General features: G+C 43.1%; 1 protein-coding gene across 3 annotated transcripts in view; it reads right to left on the bottom strand.

Moving 5' to 3' along the window:
- The window catches only part of TBX4 (T-box transcription factor 4), a 63,835-nt gene that overhangs the window by 26,952 nt on the left and 16,267 nt on the right, over window positions 1-20,616 (bottom strand). For all 3 annotated transcript variants that reach the window (XM_050928796.1, XM_050928795.1, XM_050928794.1), the window contains 2 exons: window positions 7,389-7,508; window positions 4,807-4,954 (listed from right to left, as the gene is read on the bottom strand). In XM_050928796.1, coding sequence (XP_050784753.1) covers window positions 4,807-4,954; window positions 7,389-7,508 — 268 coding nt within the window. The remainder of the gene's footprint in view (window positions 1-4,806; window positions 4,955-7,388; window positions 7,509-20,616) is intronic.

Genomic DNA, 20,616 nt, shown 5'->3' with positions numbered 1-20,616 from the left:
AAGAATTTACAACAGCAGATAATTTACCGGTGGAAAATGTAGGGACTTGATTATGAGTCTTCACCAAAGAGACAGCAGTGAATGTTTTAGGGGGTCAGTTGTTCAGTCTGTTAGGAGCTCGTAGTCAGAATCTGACCATTTTCAGGGCATACTCTAAGGGTCTGATCCCACAAACCCTTACTAACACAAGTAATCTTCAGTCAGACCTCACTGAGTTCAGAAAGCCAGCTCAATTCCGCAACGCTTCCAAGTCTTTTTATTAAAATTAATCAGTTTAACTCATTTACCTAATTAGGCCTCAGGCCTGCACACTCTTAGCTTTATGAACTCACTGGGACTACTGCTGGATAAAAGTAAACATATGCATAAATTATTTGCAAGATCAAGGCCTTAATCAGGTACTGGAGTGCAGAGAATCAGGGCCTGGATTTACTTACTGAGGAATTCAGTGAGGGGACTGTAAATGATTTGCCTACTCATTTATTTATTTTTAAATAAGATACCAGATGTGTAGCTGCCAAGGTAGAGCCACGTTCAAAGTAAACGATCAGATATGCACTGCACACTGAACCCCAAAGATGGAAGTCTCCTAAACAGTTATAAATGGAGGCTGGGGATGGGAGCAGGGAGGGAGCCTAACAATGTCTTGTGCTTCACAAGTGTCTGCAGTAAGCACTCCTAGACTGTGCTTGTAGGGATGCCAATTTTGGTTGGACGTATTCCTGGAGGTTTCATCACATGACATAATCTTTAATGAAAGATTAATCTGTAATTCCTGGAGACTCCAGGACAGTCCTGGAGGGTTGGCAATGCTATGTGCTTGTCAGAGCAGTACAATGGTGTATGTGAGCTAAGCCTGAAAAAAACCAACCCACCAAAACTTAGCTGTGAAGAGAATAGACGGGGAGTTTAAGGACATTTTTTCAAATGATGCGTTTGCCAAAAAAATGTAAATGCAGAAATGGAGTAATTCAAAGCAGAGCTATTTTGCAGTAACTTCCCGCCCCGGTCAGACAGCAGCGGTTGCCTGCAAGGAGGCTATAAGAGTTCTGCATGTCAAAGCACGTTATAAAGGGATTACTTACACACACTCAAAAAATCTGCAGATTAGGGCAGGGCACACTGGTCTCGTAACAGAGATTCTGCAGCAAACCGGGCTGTGCATTTAGGATTGCTCACTTAATACTTCACTCTCCATGTGCAGAGATTGGGTGGGATGGTATCAAACCCTGCGTTTACACACCGGGTTGGCACTAGCCATTTCCCTTGAACTAACAGGGCCAGAGCAGGCTGCTGTTGAGGTCCCTTTCTGGGTCACTCTGTTCACCACAAAAGAAAGTAACTGCAGCCTGAGGAAACAGACCCGCAGTGGTTTTGAGGTTTTAGGAAAATCAAAGACAAAAGGAAATGGCAGAGTAGCCTTATAGAGCAGGAATAGAAGGCAAACAAGCAGTGTGGGTTTTAGGACCTGTTTTTAGGGAGCATTACGAGATAGTCTGCGAATACTTTGAGAGCAAAGTCCGAGAAATTAATAGCAATTATTCTTAATTTAGTAATATCTGCATAGCAGTAGTATCCCTTGACCCCAGTCAAAACTGGCGCCTATGTTGTGCTAGGGACTGTACAGACACATACAAAGTCACTGCCTCTGCCCTGCAGAGCTTATGCTCTAAAGGTTGGTCTATAACTGTACCAATTAATCTGGAATAAAGTAGGATGTGAATTCAAAGCAGATGAACCTGATTAAGTTAATTTGGAATAAAGCACTTTTATTCTGGAATAGGAGCGCTCACACATGGAGTTAATCAGGAAGAATTAAATCAGGAATCACTATTTTTCCTCCGTTGGTATCCTGCTGTCAATTGAATTGTCTCGTTAGACTGACCTCACACTTGGTAAAGCAACTCCCATCCCTTCATGTATTCATACCGGCTCCTGTATTTTCCACTCCATGCATCTGATGAAGTGGGTTCTAGCCCAAGGAAAGCTTATGCCCAAATAAATTTGTTAGTCTCTAAGGTGCCACAAGGACTCCTCGTTGTTATTTCAGAATAGCTCCTGGTGTAGACAAGCCCTATGAAGTGTCAGTGAAGGTGTAACAGATGCAGTGAAATATCTTGCATTGCTAGGAAGAGTCTGACTAGCCCAGTACATGGTCCTGCCTTCCTTCATATGCATATCAAAAAAAATTTAAAATGTCTAAAGCACCTAAATCCTATTTTCAAAAGTGATTTAAGTTCTTAAGTGCCTAAGTCCCACTTGGATTTAGAGGCTTTTGAAAATGGGATCTAGGCACCTTTGAAAATTTTACTCCAGGCATTTTTCTTTAGCATACACTGTACTAAAATCGTAGATAAAAGGGCAGTCTTAGAGGACAGATTCCATGAGGAGAGAGGGCCAAATCCTGAGTTGGTGTGGATCGTGATTCTAGTCAATGGCACTACAACGACATACGCTACCTGAGGGTCTGACCCAGAGAATCGAAATAGAGTCCCCGTCATATTCTGAATGTGTTCTCGGAGTGACAAACAAAATGTTTAATAAATGGGGAAAAAAACAAAAAAACACCAACTCAGTCTGTTAAATACTGTGTTAAAATTGCACAGTTAAAAATTACAAAAAAAAAAAAAAAAAAAAAAAAAAAAAAAAAAAAGCCAGGAAAAGCAGATGCTGAACGTTCCAACAGTAACACTAGATATCCTGGGGTTTTTTATGACCACATTGAACGTCCTGTAAGTTTTACAGTATCCATTTTACAACATAAACAGTAATATATTAAGATGCACAGTTACCCGGGGGGGGCGGGAAAAAAAGTGGGATGTGTGCAAAGCGATCAAGTTACTGCTGCCACTGAGACCTTAACTTTGGCATTTTCCGAAGATGAAATTTTCAGCCATGCAATCTTTAGCGTAGTTGCTTGCATTTAATTTCCATGGTGTTTTTTCCCTAAAGAAGAGAGTGTGGGCGGGTGGGAGGGGGAGAAAACCTGCGCTTAATAATGTAAGCATTTAATGGTCCTGATTAGTCTTTGAAGTTCACACACATTTCATTGGGGTCAATAGGTTGGAGAAGAGGGTCAAGTTCCCAACTTTGCTCGACTGTTTTCTGTAAAGCTGGGTTATCAAGGCATCACATTGTGATGGCTGGAATCTTTGCAACATTGAAATTTAGAAATGGGAAGATAGTTTAGAATTTGCATAAAGTCATAAAAGGCATCAAAAATTTTGGACAGACCCTAAAATTACCGGATCTGCACTATTTTGAGGACTTAAAGCATTCTGCTTTCCCTATGTTAATGCACACTGGATTTGCTTATTCAGGGTTTTGTTTGTTTTAGAATTTTATTGTGTTTCTATTTGACTTACACAATCTCCCTGTGCAGTGTCCCATCAGCAGCCTTTATTTCTGCTCAAGCCAGTCAGGGAGAATGTGCAAAATTTGATTTCACAAAGAGCTTTGTTCGGTTGTGTTGAAACCTTGCATGTCATAGAACTGATCCAAATGCACGGAAGTCATTGGAAAGGCTGCTATTGACTTCATCGGGCTTTGGGAAAGACCCCCAGATCAGTATGTTTAAAAGTAATTTCGCTCTCCAAATGAGTTGTAACTTTTGTATATTTCAGGACAAATATATTAATAAGAGCACTTGATTTTGGGGTGGGGGCTGTTTGTTTGTTACTCGCCAGAGGATGCTCTGAAATGCAAAGCATTAGCATTAGCCTCTGCTCCCATTGAAGTTAATGGCGGAACTCTTATTGACTTAAATGGGAACAGAGTTATGCCATGGGGCCAGGATTTAACCCTTCGGGGCAGATCCTTGTGTCATGTAGTTTGGAAAATTAACATGGTGCACAGCTCATGATTGTGGAGCTATGCCATTTTACCCCAGCTGAAGATCTGACCATTAGCATATGGCTATATGCTTAGTTTGAGCAAGACAGACCCACTTCCCCTTCACTTTGCAATCCTATCAGCATCCCCCACCCTGCCCCTCCCAACACCAGGGGTATTTCAAGGAGCAGCTGGTAAAAATCATATGTTGTTATGCAAAGCCAATGCTCTGACCCGTGTTACTAAGTGCTTGAGACCACTCAAATTAAAAGAATTCTACAAATCCTAAAAATCTAACCTTACTTTTTCTAGTCAATGTTGTTTATTTGTACACATCCTTCAACTTGCAAAGCAAAAACTAGACTGGTCAGTATGTTCTAATTACCTACGCGGGTGCACAAACGGCTGGGAGTCTGGAAAGACCAGTGTTCTAAGCTATTAAACGTACTGCAGTCGATAACAGTGAACTTCCCAGTCCTACATCTGCAATACACAGGAATTAAGAGTTTCCAAATAAAATACTCCATCTTTTATAGGAGTGCCGAAGCCAGCTGGGAAAATGACAAGCTTATGTAACCTGTTTCTGAGTGCTCTGCATGCCCTATGCATCAAAGGCTTTGGCTGAAATATCTGAAAACACTGACTTGAAAATTCCATAGCAGAGAGTAGAAGCCCAATAGCACCATGCAGATGAATAAAGGAACAAGTCACGCATGGCACTTCAAGAGACCAATGCAACAGCACTAAAGCACTTAGTGGTGAGTGCTTGATCTTGTATCATTAAAACATCTTCATTCTCAGGTACATAGTAGAATAAAAGAAATGCTACTAATAATTATTTTAAAAGTTGATTAATTAGAGGCCACTCCTAAGCGGAGCCCCAGAGCCGAGCCGGCTTGAAATCTGAGGAAGTTCCGACTCAGATGCAAACCGGGGCTTGTGCCCACCTCTGGCAATAACATTTCCAGAACTTACATGTCCGAATGGATCGAGGTGATTGTTAGTGAGCTTTAGCTTCTGAAACGACACCAGTTGCCGCATCCAGTGAGCTCCCGTGGCGGGCGAGTCCGGATGAACATATAACCGCCCAGGCATTGCGGGCTCTGCTTTCCCAGCCACCATCCTGTGAACAAGGCACTTATGGATTACATCTTCCTGGCCAATTAGCACTTCAGAGCAATTCATTGCCTAACTGAACATGGTAACCATCTTACAAATTCTGAGCTATCGTCTGTATTTTAAGATGGATTTGGCCCAGACAGGTTGGCCTGATGGAGAAACACAAGAAATGTAGGATGCTGCTGCTGCTTCATCGATCTGGGAAGGATGAAGCAAAAAGAGGGGCAAGGAACACAGGCCTCTTTTCTCATTTTTTCAGTTCTCATTGCCTGGGCAGGGTTTTCCCTGGACACACAGTATTTTATGAGTGAGTACACAGCAACTATATGAGAGCTGGCTATGGGCAAGTCCTGACTTTGCCACTCAGAGGTCCCTGAGCATGAGGGAAACCATATGGCTCCACTGTGCAGAGAGGCAGGATCCAGCATCACTCTGGGGAAACTCCTTCAGCCTTGTGAGGAGGAAGGCATTTGGGGAAAGTGCAGGGGGCAAGACCAGGGCTGGATCCAGGTAGCAGGGCTGCAAGAAGACTAGAGGCTACTGTAGCTCCTAAGGCTGAAACACCAGCTTGGTAGAAGCTCTTGGGAAGCGACTCCTTCCCCTCCAGCCCCTGTGGAAGCCTAGTTCTCAGGCTGCGGCTGGGACATGGATTTGTCCTCACATTCCCCCTGCCAGACACCTTTGTTCACATGTCAAAAGCGCCGTTATTTTTCATGGATTTAATGCTCTAATACAGCATGCAACAGCAACTCTCCCCTTCCTGTGTATTGTTCTCATGTAATAAAACACCAGTAAAAGCAGTATTACCAAAACCAGCAGAGCCTTTCCAACAGCAATGAAAAATGGAGAGGGAAAACAGTTCTAGTGACTGGCCAAAGTTAAATTAAAAGAGTTAACATCATCTAGGACTTAATGGCTAAAGCAAAGAATTTGCCCTGGGTTGCATAAAGTTCCCAGTGAATACGACTCCCATCCTGCAAGAACTCCAGAAACAAGCATTAGCTCAAAGACAATTAAAAACTGAGAACAATGCCCTAAAATGTGCATGTAGATTACATTTGTATAGGATATCACTATGAAGAGGTCAATTCTATTCCCTTCAAAGTCAGTGGGAGTTTTGCCATTGACTTAGAAACAATGTCGACACTTAGTGGAACAGACGAAGCTCCACACAAAGAAAGCAGGAGGGTTCTGGGAAAGGCACAGCATATTTTCAGCAAGGAGAGATTTTAAGGTGTCAAGATGCATGAGATTCCCATGGGAAGGAAAGTAAATATTAAACCAGCCTTCATGCTGAGTTATCTTGCTGTCATTGAGAGAGGGCGAGAGGAGACACAAAGGAGAAAAATCTGGAGAATAAAGCAAAAAAAAAAAAAGAAAAGAAAAAGAAAAAAAAAGGTGGAGGGTGGGAGAATAAAAATGGCTCCAGAACTGGGCTACATTGGACTGACCAATTCCACTTGTCCTCCCTCTTTCTGAGACCACAAAGAAGTCCCATATTTTAGCTATCCAACTTCTAAGGGCTGTGACTTTCAATCTGGGATAGGCCTCAATTCCCATGGGACCCTACCACCACAAGAAATACAAGATCGCTACTGCTCCTGTGTTTCCAAAATGGCAACAGGAAAGGAGAGCAGCCACTTCAAAAACTCTCTGGTGGTGGTGAGTTTATTATTAATTTTTTTTTTATTTTAAAGCACATATATTTCATTTCCAACAGACAATGACATCTCGGGAAGGACAAGTATTTTTGCTCAAAAGATGTAAATTCAAGATGACCACTATCAACAGGTCTTCTGAGACTATATGCAGGCAAGAAAAGTCGCACCAGTTTGGATAAATGAGGAAGATTCATCTGGTCTGCCAACAGATCTTCACCTGGTGGCTTTGTGGCTCTTTCCCACAGAACAAATATAATTAGAGAAGAAATAGTCAACACTCAACCCACTGCAAATCTAGGGCCTCATAGAGACTTTTTTTTTTTTTTTTTTTTTTAAGGCCAGAAGGGACAATTACATCGTCTAGTCTAAACTGTATATCACAGGCCATAGAGTTTCATGCAGTTACCCCTGGATTAGCCCCAATAACTTGTGTCTGACTAAAGCATGTCATCTAAAAAGGCATCCAGGCTTAATTTAAAAACATCAAGTGATGGAGACTCCACCATTTCCCTTAGTAGTTTGTTCGCTGGTTAATTGCCCTCACTATTAAAAAAACTTGTACCTTGTTTCTAATTTGAATTTGTCTGGCTTTAACTTCCAGCCACTGATTCTTGTTCTGCCTTTCAGGGCTAGGTTAGAGAGCACTTTGGTATCTGCTATTTTCTCCCCACGAAAGTCCTTATTGACCATCTCCTCAGTGCTTATTGCAAACAGTTGATACAGATATGAATACCTCTCTTTTGATAACCCAAGGAAAAAAAACAAATAGTCTCTTACCATTTGTTGTCACAAAATTTGTACCGGTGATCATCAGCTGGGACGATGTCGATCAACAAGATGTATTTGGTCTTGGGGTTCATCCCGGTTACCTTAATTTTGTAGCTAGGAAACATCCTCCTTATGAAAAGCAAAGCGTTAATACGTTAGCACCTAACTTAACACATAGTACACTAACAGAACAGCAGACAGGAGCCCCAAAAGAAGGTTCCACTGAAAGTCTAAAGTGAAATTCACCCCAAAACTCCGTACCACTTACGTGTCACGGCATTTGAATGACATTCATCCCTGTGGAGAGCTAACACAGGGTCTGTGCTCCACTTACGTTCCGCTTCCTCAGAGCAAAGGGGGGACTTACATGGGGTGCAGGCCTTGCATTGACCATTTTCAGAATTTAATCCCCAATGCATGCTCAGGGCAGTGAGCAGCCCCTTATTAATCGGTGCATTGGGCCTTGCACAGGCCCTCTGCCTGAAGGTGATTTTCACCCTAAAAATCTGGGCTACTAGCTGATTTGATTTTAAAAGCTACTCGGGATCATTAGGGAATGACTCTGGTTGGCTTAGTGCCTTCCAGAGGGCACACAAAGCAGGAGTGCTGACAATGACTATGGGTCTGAAAGAGGCGAAGGAACTAAGGGTATGTCTATCCTACCCGCCGGATCGGCGGGCAGTGATCGATCCATCTGAGATCGATTTAGTGTGTCTAGTCTAGACAGGATAAATCAACCCCGAGCGCTCTCCCGTCAACTCCTGTACGCCACTGGTGAGAGGTGCAGGCAGAGTCGACGGGGGAGTGGCAGCAGTCGACTTACCACAGTGAAGACACTGAGGTGAGTAGATCTAAGTACATCAAATTCAGCTATGTTACACACACAGTTCCCCAGGCACTGAATTTTGATCAGAAATTATGAATATCCAACCATTAGACAGTGAGATTGTGTTTGTGCAGCACCTAGCACAGTGGGGGGGTGTTCCACGACGGGCTCCTAGGTGCTACGGTAATACAAATCATAAACAACAATATTATGGTGAAAAACCTTACGTGAGGTAGCAGGGAAAAAAAAGTGTTACTACTCGATATTGACCCAACATGGAGCCCTGCCTCAGATACCCCAGGTTTCCTCTCTCCAACGGAGGGAGGCAGATTAAGGATCAAAGTCTATGCTGATGTAAACAGATGCAGCTCCATTGACTTTCCTGTGCATTAATCGAATGTTGCAAATACTGTTTAATAATGGAGTGTCTGACTCAAATTCTCTGTGAGGGTCAGTTGGCGCAGCGCTGTTGTAGCCAGTGGAGTTGTGCCAATTTACACAAGCAGAAGAATCTCACCCTAAGATGTTACATTACTGAGCAGTATTTGCAGCATGAAAACAAGCAACAGCTAGATGTGACAGGGAAATTAATTCATACAGTCACAGTGTAGGCACCTGCAACCCTTGCTGGTGTGGGTAACTTTGATCCATGTGAGTACTTCCATTGGTTTCCAAGCGACTAAATACCAAGTAAGCAGTAAGGGTTTGCAGGAGCATGCATCTTCAATCTTATGAGTAACTTTTCTGTTGGCTCCATATTACCAAGCCTCTCCTTATCCAATAAAAACAAGTTACTTGCGCAAACTGGCTCATCACGGTCTTTAAGCAAGAAGACGGAACAATCCAATACATCAACATGCCATGACAGCTCATTTGCACTAGCAAAAAAAATGGGCAGAATGGATGAAAATATCTATATCCTGAGGCAGCATCGTCACAACCAGCGTTAGCAACAATGGGCCAAATCCTGATATCATTACTCTGTCAAAATGCCTAGCAACTTAAATGAGAGTTTAGTCTGGATTAATAGCTTGGCCTGGCAGAGAAAACCCTCCCCTACCCTTGGATAGACCCAGTATTTTAAATTCTCTTTTCTCCCCCTTTTCTCTTTTTAATGAAAAAGTTTCTTCAGGCCAATAAAAGGGCTCGCTGTATTTGTGGCTAAGGAAAGTGGTGAGTGCTAGGGACCGCTGAACAATCTGAGCCTGTGAGATGAGCGGTAGTTGCTGTCTGTGCCACCATTTTGTAACTGCTCCAGGAGAAGGCAATAAAATGGGCCCTGTTAGGATTCATTTGAATTGACTCTTTTAACACCAGGCATAAAATCCAGATATTTATTATGTATTTAGCTGGGACTAACCAAGGGTGGTTTACCAATGTCCATATTTGATTTTCATTCATAAACGGTGCACTCCTCTTAACCTTGTCCTCACACAGGTAAGCACCAGTATAAATACAGTAGGACATTTCAGGTTGTGAATACACAGCCCAATTCACATGGGAAAAAAATTACACTAGGAATCCAAGCCGACTGCCAAGATTTTTTTTTTTAAACTACGTCTTAAAATTGCACTTAAAAATGAAATGAAAGAAAAATGGACTTTAAGAAGAAATTAGAAAATAAGATTTTGGATAGTTATTGAGATGTACCAGTAAAGGATTCTATAGATATCGGGGTTGATTTTTTAATAACCTGTAGCTTCTGAAGTTTTTTTCCCCATTCATTTCACATACTGAACTACATCCAAGCTGCTAAAGTAGCCAGACTGATCTACTGTAAATGTTAAGTGCTTTTTTAATGGCATTTAAAATTAAGCTTCAGCATATGGAGTTCATATAGCGTAGACATGGTTGAGTTTATAATGTTCTTTAGTATAGCTCTCTAAAATAAATATAAAGAGGCGAAGTACTACTCTAATATACACAGCTGAAATTCCTGAAGGATAACAAATGGGAACTCACATCTGATTGAAGGTGTTGCTTAACTTGCAAACCATTCAGTATCTAGCAGTGGTAGCATTACACTTAGCAAGTCAACAGATTGAGAGACAGTGGCATCTGCCAACTCTCGGCATTTGTTTCCAGGAAAGCATTATCAGTTTTTAATTCTGGCCCTGCATGGACATTTCATCATTATTATTAGCTGCTGCATTCTGGCATTAAAATAATATGCGACTAAATGCTGTCCAGGGATGTGTCACTTTAATTTTCTTAATGAAAACATATTTCTCAACCCCTTGGCAAAGTCTAGTTTAGTAAATACCTCTGTGCAATAGGATACAAACATGGGTCGTGTGTTTCTGGTGAGGATGCACAACAAACTGGGGAGTTGGGCCCAAAAATGCAATCAGTGTTTTGATTCAAGAGTTAAAGAGAGAGTGTGGTAGTGCTGTGTAGTGTTGCCCAGGCTCTTATCTGGATGCACAGTCAGAGAAAACCAAGGGGAAGCACATCTCCAGGGCTGCGTGCGGAACACACACTCTTACAGCGAGGCTATGAAGTCCACTAGCAAGTCCTGGTAAGCATCCAAAAGTCTGCCTGCATAGCCTGGCCTCAGGAGAATTTCTGTCCAGGGGGATTGGCTGAGGGCTTGATCCTGTACTGAACACCGAGCTTATTACTGAGGGTATGTCTACATCTACAATTTTGCAGCGCTGGTTGTTACAGCTGTATTAGTACAGCTGTACAGGGCCAGCGCTGCAGAGTGGCCACACTTACAGCAACCAGCGCTGCAAGTGGTGTTAGATGTGGCCACACTGCAGCGCTGTTGGGCGGCTTCAAGGAGGGTTCGGGGAACGCGAGAGCAAACCGGGGAAGGAGACCAGCTTCACCGCGGTTTGCTCTCGCGTTCCCCGAACCCCCCTGCAAACCGCAGGGAAGGAGACCTGCTTGCACGGGGGTTCGGGGAACGCGAGAGCAAACCGGGGAAGGAGACTAGCTTCGCCGCGGTTTGCTCTCGCGTTCCCCGAAACCCCCTGCAAACCGCAGGAAAGACCTGCTTGCTCGGGGTTCGGGGAACGCGAGAGCAAACCGGGGAAGGAGACCAGCTTCACCGCGGTTTGCTCTCGCGTTCCCCGAACCCTCCTGCAAGCCGCAGGGAAGGAGACCTGCTCGCTCGGCGTTTGGGGAACGCGAGAGCAAACCGGGGAAGGAGACCAGCTTGATTACCAGAGGCTTCCTCAGGTATGCTGGGATACCTGCTTATTCCACGGAGGTCAAGAAAAGCGCTGGTAAGTGTCTACACTTGATTACCAGCGCTGGATCCTCTACACCCGAGACAAAACGGGAGTACGGCCAGCGCTGCAAACAGGGAGTTGCAGCGCTGGTGATGCCCTGCAGATGTGTACACCTCCTAAGTTGCAGCGCTGTAACCCCCTCACCAGCGCTGCAACTTTGTGATGTAGACAAGCCCTGAGAGTAGCTCTGTTGACCTGTAGCAAGTCTGGCTTTCTGGGGAGATTCTTTTTGGGAACTCTTTCATTCTGCCTGGCCGAGGAATCCCCCTCTATACGTTACTTTCAGTTCCTGTCCCATCTGAAACCAGGAGCTGCTCAACAGGTACATGGAACGCACGCACACTCACGCACACGCGTGCGCACACACACACACACACACACAGTTGATCACACTTTTCCCAACTGCTGAAAAAGGCTCAGGCTGGATTTGGTTTGAGATTTGAATGAAGATCCAGACAGATTATTTTAACCCATACTGGCCCCCTTGATCATACTGTATTTCACACTCAGGAAGTACTTCATAGTTTGAAAATCATTTACAAACAGCAGCCCAATGTGGCAGGGCACATACAGGATTCTTGACTTCATTGGGAACTCTTCCTAGCTCAGACTGCAGATGAGATGCAGAATTTAATCCTCAAGAACACCTTCGTTGAAGAAGGGAGGTAAAGTGGTTCTATTCCTGTTTATTATGCTAGATGCCCTAGCTGTGGGCCATGAATGCATTGTGCTTGGTGTTGTACAAACGGAACAAAAGGTCAGTTTCTGCCCCATGCAGGTTACAGATGGGGGAACGATAGAGAAGTTAAGTGCTGTGTGAATTTACAGCATTGTAGAAACTGGCTATTTATAATTCGCCTGAGGCCACAGAATGAATCAGCATCAGATTCGGGATTAATGCCAAGTAGTCCCTGTTCTCTCAGTTGTGTGCACAGACCAACTCGATTACACCTGTCTGTCATAAACACAGATGATTTTTGCTCCGTAAGAAAATCTATGGCTGGGAAGTGGTGCGGGGGAATCACCAAAGAAAGGAGGAAAGGCAGAAATTCCAAGCTGCTGCACTCTGCAAAGATCTGTGCCTGCGCATCAGTCCACTTGCATCTAAGGAAGTGGAATTAAAATGTCTTTTCTCGCCTGTGAGCCTTCATTTCCTTTTAAAAAGATATTAATGGAAAGACTCCCAGCCATTGCTGATGGGCTGCCTGTTCAGTACACAGCTAATTACTGTTTGGTTTGGTTTTTAAACTAGCACTTCCTTGAACAGGTGCCCATTAAAATAGGGTGACTAGATGTCCCGATTTTATAGGGACAGTCACGATTTTGGGGTCTTTTTCTTATATAGGCTCTATTACCTCCACCCCCCCCATCCCGATTTTTCACATTTGCTGTCTGGTCACTCTATGTTAAAAAGGAGATCCCAGTGCATTGTGTGACCAGGGTGAGTGCATTTGCCAATATCATTGCTCCAGAAACAGAAGCAACTGCAGTGCTGCCTCCCAATCCCATCCCAAACATTAGGCGTCTTGCACTGTGTCACATGTATGGCCCCCCAGACTTCCAGAGCCCAAGACCCTTCTTCATCAGCATAGGAGGAGAGCACATGCCGTTTTGCTGCTGTTACGAAGCAACTCCTTGAAAAGTCGGCACAGAGAGAACTGTCACATCAGAAGCTTTCCAGCTGCCCCTGGCTTTCACCATGCTCCTGGGCCTCAAAAATCCCCAACGTTCCACCACTCTTGTCTCCAAAGATGAGGGAGAGAGACAGAAAAGTTAGGAGTGAGATGGGTAAGGAAGGGAAGCAGAGACCAAATACCGTGCAAGTTGCAAAACAGGTCAAGTGGAATGGACACTGCAAGGGCTTGAGGGTCTCATTCGCCTCACGTGATTCAAGAGGTTGCTCTTGCTATGAAAATACCTCATTTATTACCCCCAGAGATGACTGCTAGGACCACACCATCACTTAAAAATCTACTGGCCCTTTTCCACACAATCACCGAATGCCCCGCTGCACCACAGAGCCCAGGCAGGAAACATAGCAGAAAGTCAGTGCTGCTTTAAGCAGCTTTGCCCCTAGCCGTGAACTCCCTGACTGCCCTGGGAGGGGTCAGATTCTAACTACAGTCTGGGAAGCCTGTAGTGGGGCTACAGGAACGAAGGAGGAGACTCCTTCCATGCATCTAGCTCTCTAGGGATGGGTTCTGGCTTTCTCACGGGTCTCTTAGCCCTGTTCCCTTCCCACACTGCATCCCCTCCTGTCTGGTGGGTAGGGGAAGGAAGAGCAGTAGAGAAAGCCAATCCCCTACACCAAGACCTTGTGCTATAGGAGTTATGGATTTCTTGGCCTGATTTGTTCCCCTTAATACTTTTTAAAAGAAAGCAAAACACGCAATGGGTGTAACCCACTGGTCAATGTTTGCTATGCACCTTCTTTTGTTGTGGATCCACAGAGGACATGGCTCTGTTACAGCCCCTAGCTACAAAACATGGCTTTTTAGCTCATGCTGTAAAGACTCATATGTTTAGCTCTGGACGTCCCCAGTTCAAGTTCTGCTGTGTCCACCAGAACGACAGCCAACACAAAAGCACATACTGGCCTAAGGGAACGACCCACAGGCCTGAACTGAAACCCCAGAACCAACACCTCTGAACTTGGGGATTTCAGCTAGCTCCCTACTGCCTCCCTCCTCCTCTGTAGGGACAGAATAAAGTCCCAGATCCCAACACCTCCAGGCTTGGGGAATGTTCACACTCTGTGTCTCAGGTGCATTCTTACCCCACACCCGTTGAGAAGGGACAGTCTAGTCTTTTTGGTACAGTATTGATTGTTCTTCCTCTCCATCCCTCCAAAACTCTCCTGTGGTCTAGGAATGGATTTTAAAGGCACATCCCTATTTTCCTCCCCAAATTTTGCAGTATTGGCAGATGTGCAGAAGCTCCTGCTTTGTAAGACTGTCGCTCTCACTAGAGCTTAGTGATGAAGAATTAACGTTGTTTTTATGTTCACAGAACGTAGGCATCCTCCATGGAAAAGATCAAGAAAGATGAACGGTCATAACATTCTTCCTTATCCCTGGGGGAGTCCAGCACCTTATGTTAAAATACTGTCTTTTTTATCTCAATTGCCATCAAGTTATCTGCAGATCGATGTTCTTTGAGGAGGCCTGCAGATAGCAAAAAACAGTGTGTGCATTGCTTTGGGGAGTTGAATATGGGGTGGGGGGCGCAAAACCCACATGAAAAGGTTGGCAGGGCAATAGTACGGCCCCAGCTAAATTCTTCCCTGTGCCGCTCTACAGATGAAATGTAACAAAAACAGTAAGAGCAAGAAAAATAAGCAAGCAGCACAATTCTGTAGCCCTTGCAAGCTTTAGAGCTGACGTGCTAGTGAATTATGTGCTCTGATAATGAAGCAGCCTTTGCTTAGCTAAGTTTGTGCTATGCACGTTTTATCTCTACATGATATTCACAAATTGTTTTCAAATGAGCTGTTAGAATAAGCGTCCTTTGTTTATTTATTTATTCTTTTACAGTTCAATCCCTTTTACTAGGCAGCAGTTACTGACGTGGAGCCAAAACTTCTGATGTTCATACAAATTTTAATTGGTGTTTAATTGCGTGGTTGGTTGGTTATGCAGCAAAATGGTGAGCGAGAGAGACAGAGACAGATTCATTCCTCCAAGGCAGGACATCCCAGCCTTTAAGGCAGCTGTACTAGTTTAAAAGTTTGGTGGTAGCAACCAGTGACCCCAGCATCTACTGAGCAGTGCATGGCCTAACCCAAAAGGATACTTGTTTGGAAGATGGGGGATTGGGGCAGTGCAAGCTCCTTTTGGGGACTGGAGAGTACATACGTTAAAATGGGAGGTGCACAGTTGCAGCACCCAGCATCCAGTAGTATCTTATTGGTGAAGTAGAAAAGAGGAACCTTGCGTGCCAATCGCAAAAGCCTAAAGCACCAGTATTAGTACAACTACTAATGGTTTGGAGACACTGATGTGAGGGTTGGCTGTCCTTTGCCTACTCGCTCCAGATGTCAAGAAGCTGCATGTGTCTCTCTGCCAGGGACTCCAGATGATGGTTTGGTCTGGACCGGATCATGAAGTGGCTTCTATACCTCTCTCCATTCTTAATGACCTTTTTACCCAGTAAGAGGCTTGATCTAACCTTCCTTTTCAGGGCAGTGTGGGTCACCTCAGTGAAGCTGCTAACCTGCTCTTGAGCAAAGATGTCCTACTTTTCTAAGCCCCTGCAGTGGCATGGTGAACAGGAAGGTATAGTACACTTAGGGAGTACCGTTACCTCTCACTCCCTCTGAGAAGATTGAATGGAAGCGAAAGACCTTAATCCTGAAGATGAGGTCTAACCCTGACTGCGTGATGCTCTGGTAGCAACACATTTTTCTTTGCAGTTTTGGAAGGAACTAATTTGTTCACCAGCGCCTGAGCGAAAGCCCACTGAAGATAATGGGAGTCTTACACCATTGACTCCACTGGGGTTTGGATTAGGCCGTACCAACATTAGAGGTTGGTTCACAAGACAGCCCCGTTGCCATTAAACATTTAAATCAGTCTTTGCATTTGGGTAAAATGTTCAAAAGCACCTAAGTGATTTAGGGGCCTAAGTGCCATTTTCAAAAGGATTCTCACTAAGATTTAGGAGCCTAAAGTGCCAGATTTTCAAATGGATTTAGGCCAGATGGGTACCTAATGGGGTCTTCAAAAGCACCTATGCAGGAAAAGCACCCAACTCCCATTGATGGGAAAATCTGGCCCCACATGCCTTTTGAAAAATAAAACTTGGGCCCTTGTGAAAATTTTACACTTTGTCTTTATTGTCCAAAAGACAAACTAATGGTGAGTAGAGACTTCAAGAACCAAATTCTTCTTTAAAATGATTTCCTTATTCCCCCCCTCCTTTGTGACAAATATTTCCCATATCAACATAAAGCATCTTTTAAAATGTTTTCCAGGGGTAAGTTAATACAAATTTGGTCATGTCAACTATTTCTTTAAGCTTTTTTTTTTTATGGCATTTCCTTTTTGATAGATCCTTGCTTTCAGAAAATACTTTGAAGAGATCAAAGACTTTTTCAACAGGGTCCCATTTTCCCAGTGAATCCTAACCCTCCAGTCCCTTCTTTCTCTTATCACCCACGCCACTCCACTATGACGCTCTGTATACAAAGTAAGAGCAGTTAGCTTTGAAGTGCTGGATTAGCCCATGCCAGATCGTTGCCTCAGAATAACAAACAATACAGGTTCAACAGGAGTTCTCATCAGTAGTTCATTTTTCAGCCCCAAATTCACTGTCACTAACACAAGCAACATTGAACTCTCAGTCTACGGACAGATAGGAGAGATTTATCTGGTGGCAGGACTATGACCCACCGATGAGGGGGTCAGACAGTTAGGGGATTTTTCTAGTTTGGCAAAGGGAGGTTATATTTAAATTTTTCTGGCTAACTCATCTAAGTTTTAAATAAAACATTGTTTCTCACACGCTTGAGAACTTGGTTAACTATGCAGTTACTTTAATGATCTAGTATCATTTTCTCTTCTTGCCCCATAGCAAATTAAAACCTAGACAAACTTCTTGCAAGAAGATGCTTTACCTCCAGTTTGATTTTCCTCCATGAAAGCTGAAACGCTTACAGCATTCCTTTATCGAGGTCCAAACCATAATAGAGGATGGCTGAGCTAAAATTAGATTAAGTTTACTGAAGCATAAACAGCAAAGTACAAAGGTAACAAAGAAACTGCACAAGAATGAGGGAAGTTAACAACTCTGTGCTGGTTCCTAATGATTTTAACTGTTCTAAAGAAAGTCAACTTTCTCCTTGGTAGAACTCCTTTAGTGTTACACCCTCTGTAGGAGCCATTAGAAGGATCTGGTCCATAGTGTTGACTACTCTGACTGCTTACAGTGTTTGATTTAGTTCCTCAACATGGATTGGATCCTTATGGGTCCAGCATCGGAGGATCTGTAGCTTCTGTGCCCTTCAAGGCAAAAGGCAAACACCACAGTCCAGGTACTGGAGACCTCCCCCGCTAGGGATTATTAGCATGAGAACAACAAGGAGTCCGGTGGCACCTTAAAGACTAACAGATTTATTTGGACATAAGCTTTTGTGGATAAAAAACCTCACTTCTTCAGATGCATTCAGCCCCAAATTCACTGTCACTAACACAAGCAACATTGAACTCACAGTCTATGGACAAAAGAAGTGAGGTTTTTTACCCACAAAAGCTTATGTCCAAATAAATCTGCTAGTCTTTAAGGTGCCACCGGACTCCTTGTTGTTTTTATGGATACAGACTAACAGTGAACTGAAAATGCTTTGGTAACACATTTAACTATTAATATCCCAAATCATTAACAGAAAATAAAGGGAGACTTAAAAAAAAATACTGTCCATTTTCCTGACTTGTTCCAAGTTCAAGAAACTGTATGTTCCCTGCCAGAGATGTTGACATCTCTAGCAACAGAGCCAAAAGCGAATGGATCCTGCTTTGGTTCCCACTGATTGCACCGGGAGCAAGAGCTTACCTACAAAGGATATTTGCAGAACCCTGAATTTACGGCTCGGGAGGTCAAACATTATTTGAATTACTAATTTAGTTCCAAAGTTCTAAATGGATGGTTCCCATTCCATACCTGATCTGGTTTGCCTTTTTGAAATGTAAAGCTTTGGGCTGAACTTTTGAAAGTGATTCTGGGGACACAATTCCCTTTTGTTTTAATGGGAACCGGGCATCTATATCTCCTAGCTGAAAATCTTAACCTGGCAGGGCTTGTCTACACAAGACAAAATTTCACCAGCTTAATCTAAGGTGTGAATTTAAATCAATTTAGTTAAACTGGTGCAAACCCTTGTGACCTTAAACCAGGGGAATTTCAGTTTACCTTAAGTTGATTGTGAACATATTTAAACTAAACTGAAATAAGCCACTCAAACCAAAATCTAAAAATCACAGAGCTTTGCAAATTTTCCATGTACCCTGGGGTGAAAGTTGTTCTGTGCACTATGTTGTAAGAAGGTTCTTAGAGGAGCTTCAAATTAACGCCCATCAATCTACATGCAGTTTTTAAGAGTTGTTACAGTAAAAACTGAGGCTGACTCTGTATCCATGTATACACGGTGTTTTGCTCTGAACCCCACTCCATGGTTCCAAACCCACTATCATCATCATCTGGATGTTCGTCACTGTAGAGAAATTGACATATTAATTTAGAGTCGGGTGTCCACAGGAAGGGGGTCAGCTGCTCTGTGGATTGGCATTCCCTGCTGTTTATCAATAAACCCATTATAACACTGCCTATGAAGTGATGATGTGCCCATTCACTTGGGTCATGGAATGGTACCGGGTAGGAACCGTAAAGATCGGCACCTCAGGGTGATAAAAAGCCAGACAGCTCTGGAAAAAGGTGAAAGGGAAGAAGAAATCCTGAAGCCAATGGGACTACTCACATAAGTAAAGACCGCTTGACTGAATGAGGGTTTGGAGGGTCAAGCCCACTGGAGAATTGAGACAGAGACTGATTTGAGCCACAAAGATAGCTACAACTGCAGGACTTGCCTAATTCGGGACAGAGCATGGGGACAAAAAAGAAAAGCAGCTTATAATAAAGTTGTACAATTTGCTTTGGGTATAAATTGCTCCATCATATTAAATTTTTGACTATTACATGCCGTAAATACAAACGAAGAGCATGTAAGTTCCCTGAGGAGTGTATTAATCTGCAGCACACTTAAAAAATGTACATACAGTGATACATACTGGAGAGCAAGTACATGTAATAAAGAGGAAAACACACACGCGCACACACGCACCCCTTTATTTTCAAGGCAACTATGGTTTTGGGATTATCTTTCTGTCTGGAAAAGTGCTTTTATCTTTCTGAAAAATTGTATTGATGTGTCTCAACATCTAAAGCTATCACCTAGGTTATAACACACACAAGAACAGGCCATAATGCTGCTAAAAGAACCATGTCGGCAGATCTCTCCACATCCCTTTTCACTTCCCTGGGTCTCCGTGCAAGTCCAGTGTTCCACTCAGGTGCTCCTCTTTGCAGGATAAGGACTGAAATGAAAGCCATTGAAGGCAGTAGGGTTGTATGTATGTAAGGGCAGCATTTGACCCACGCTGCAGTCAATCACACTAATTTTACATTGAATAACATGCAAATCTTGATTTTTTTTGCATTAAAAAAGGATAATGAATTTTACTTTAAATTTCTGCCATTTCTTTAGGCCTAATCCTGCATTTGTGCACACCCAAAACGCCTGGGAATTGCATGTGTGCAAGGAATGCAGGGCTGGCTTCTCAATTGTTGTGTTATGTTTAATGCCTTAAAGGAGCACAATACAAATTAAGTAGAAGAACAAACCTTTAAAAAAAAAAAAAGACATGACAAAAGTTTTGATTTGCATACCCTGCATTGCAAACAGGACATGAAAAGTTGTGGTATTTTATATACAAAGAAGGCGAATGGTTTTGCACAAAGTTCAGGAAAGTTTGCTAACAAACTTTTTATCTTTTGATGATCCTTTTAATATAAAATAATCTTTTCTTCCCCTCCCACAATGAAAGAGTCAAACATTAAAAAGATAGTGAGTGCATTTTAAAGATGTTTCCACTTTATAAATCAAGCTTTCTTGGCAACAACATCATTCCTATTTCAGTACTGAGCTTGCTGTGTTCTCCAAACGTCTCCTACAGATCAGTCCTAAGAGGGAGTAATAATCCCCCAAAGTAATTCTTAGTCCGAAATTCCTGGTAATTTATAGTTGACGTGGTCTGTGGAATTATACAGATTGACAACATATGAAATAAACACACTCCTCTTGAGTTATCGGTGTCTGGATTATAATTAGAAAAAATCTATTTTACACTTATTTTTTTACCCGCTTTTTAAATAACTGGTCATTAAAGTTACATTTGCAATTTAGAATTTAAAACCGACTCCTTTTTTTTCCTTTTTCGCCTTTTGAAATTAAATAATTAGACATTTAAGTGACCTGATCCTTCAGTTGAGTGCATGTGGGTGCATCCCTGTGCCTGCTTAGAACCCTACCTCTCTTTGTGCATGTGCGCGCATGCACACATGTGTGCACACACACACACACACACACACACAGAGAATGGCTGTTGCAGGATCAGGACCATGT

Source organism: Gopherus flavomarginatus, chromosome 19, assembly GCF_025201925.1.
Source record: "Gopherus flavomarginatus isolate rGopFla2 chromosome 19, rGopFla2.mat.asm, whole genome shotgun sequence".
Lineage (NCBI taxonomy): Eukaryota > Metazoa > Chordata > Testudines > Testudinidae > Gopherus > Gopherus flavomarginatus.
Note: the sequence above shows the minus strand (reverse complement) of the source record. Positions and strands in the feature narration are given on the sequence as shown.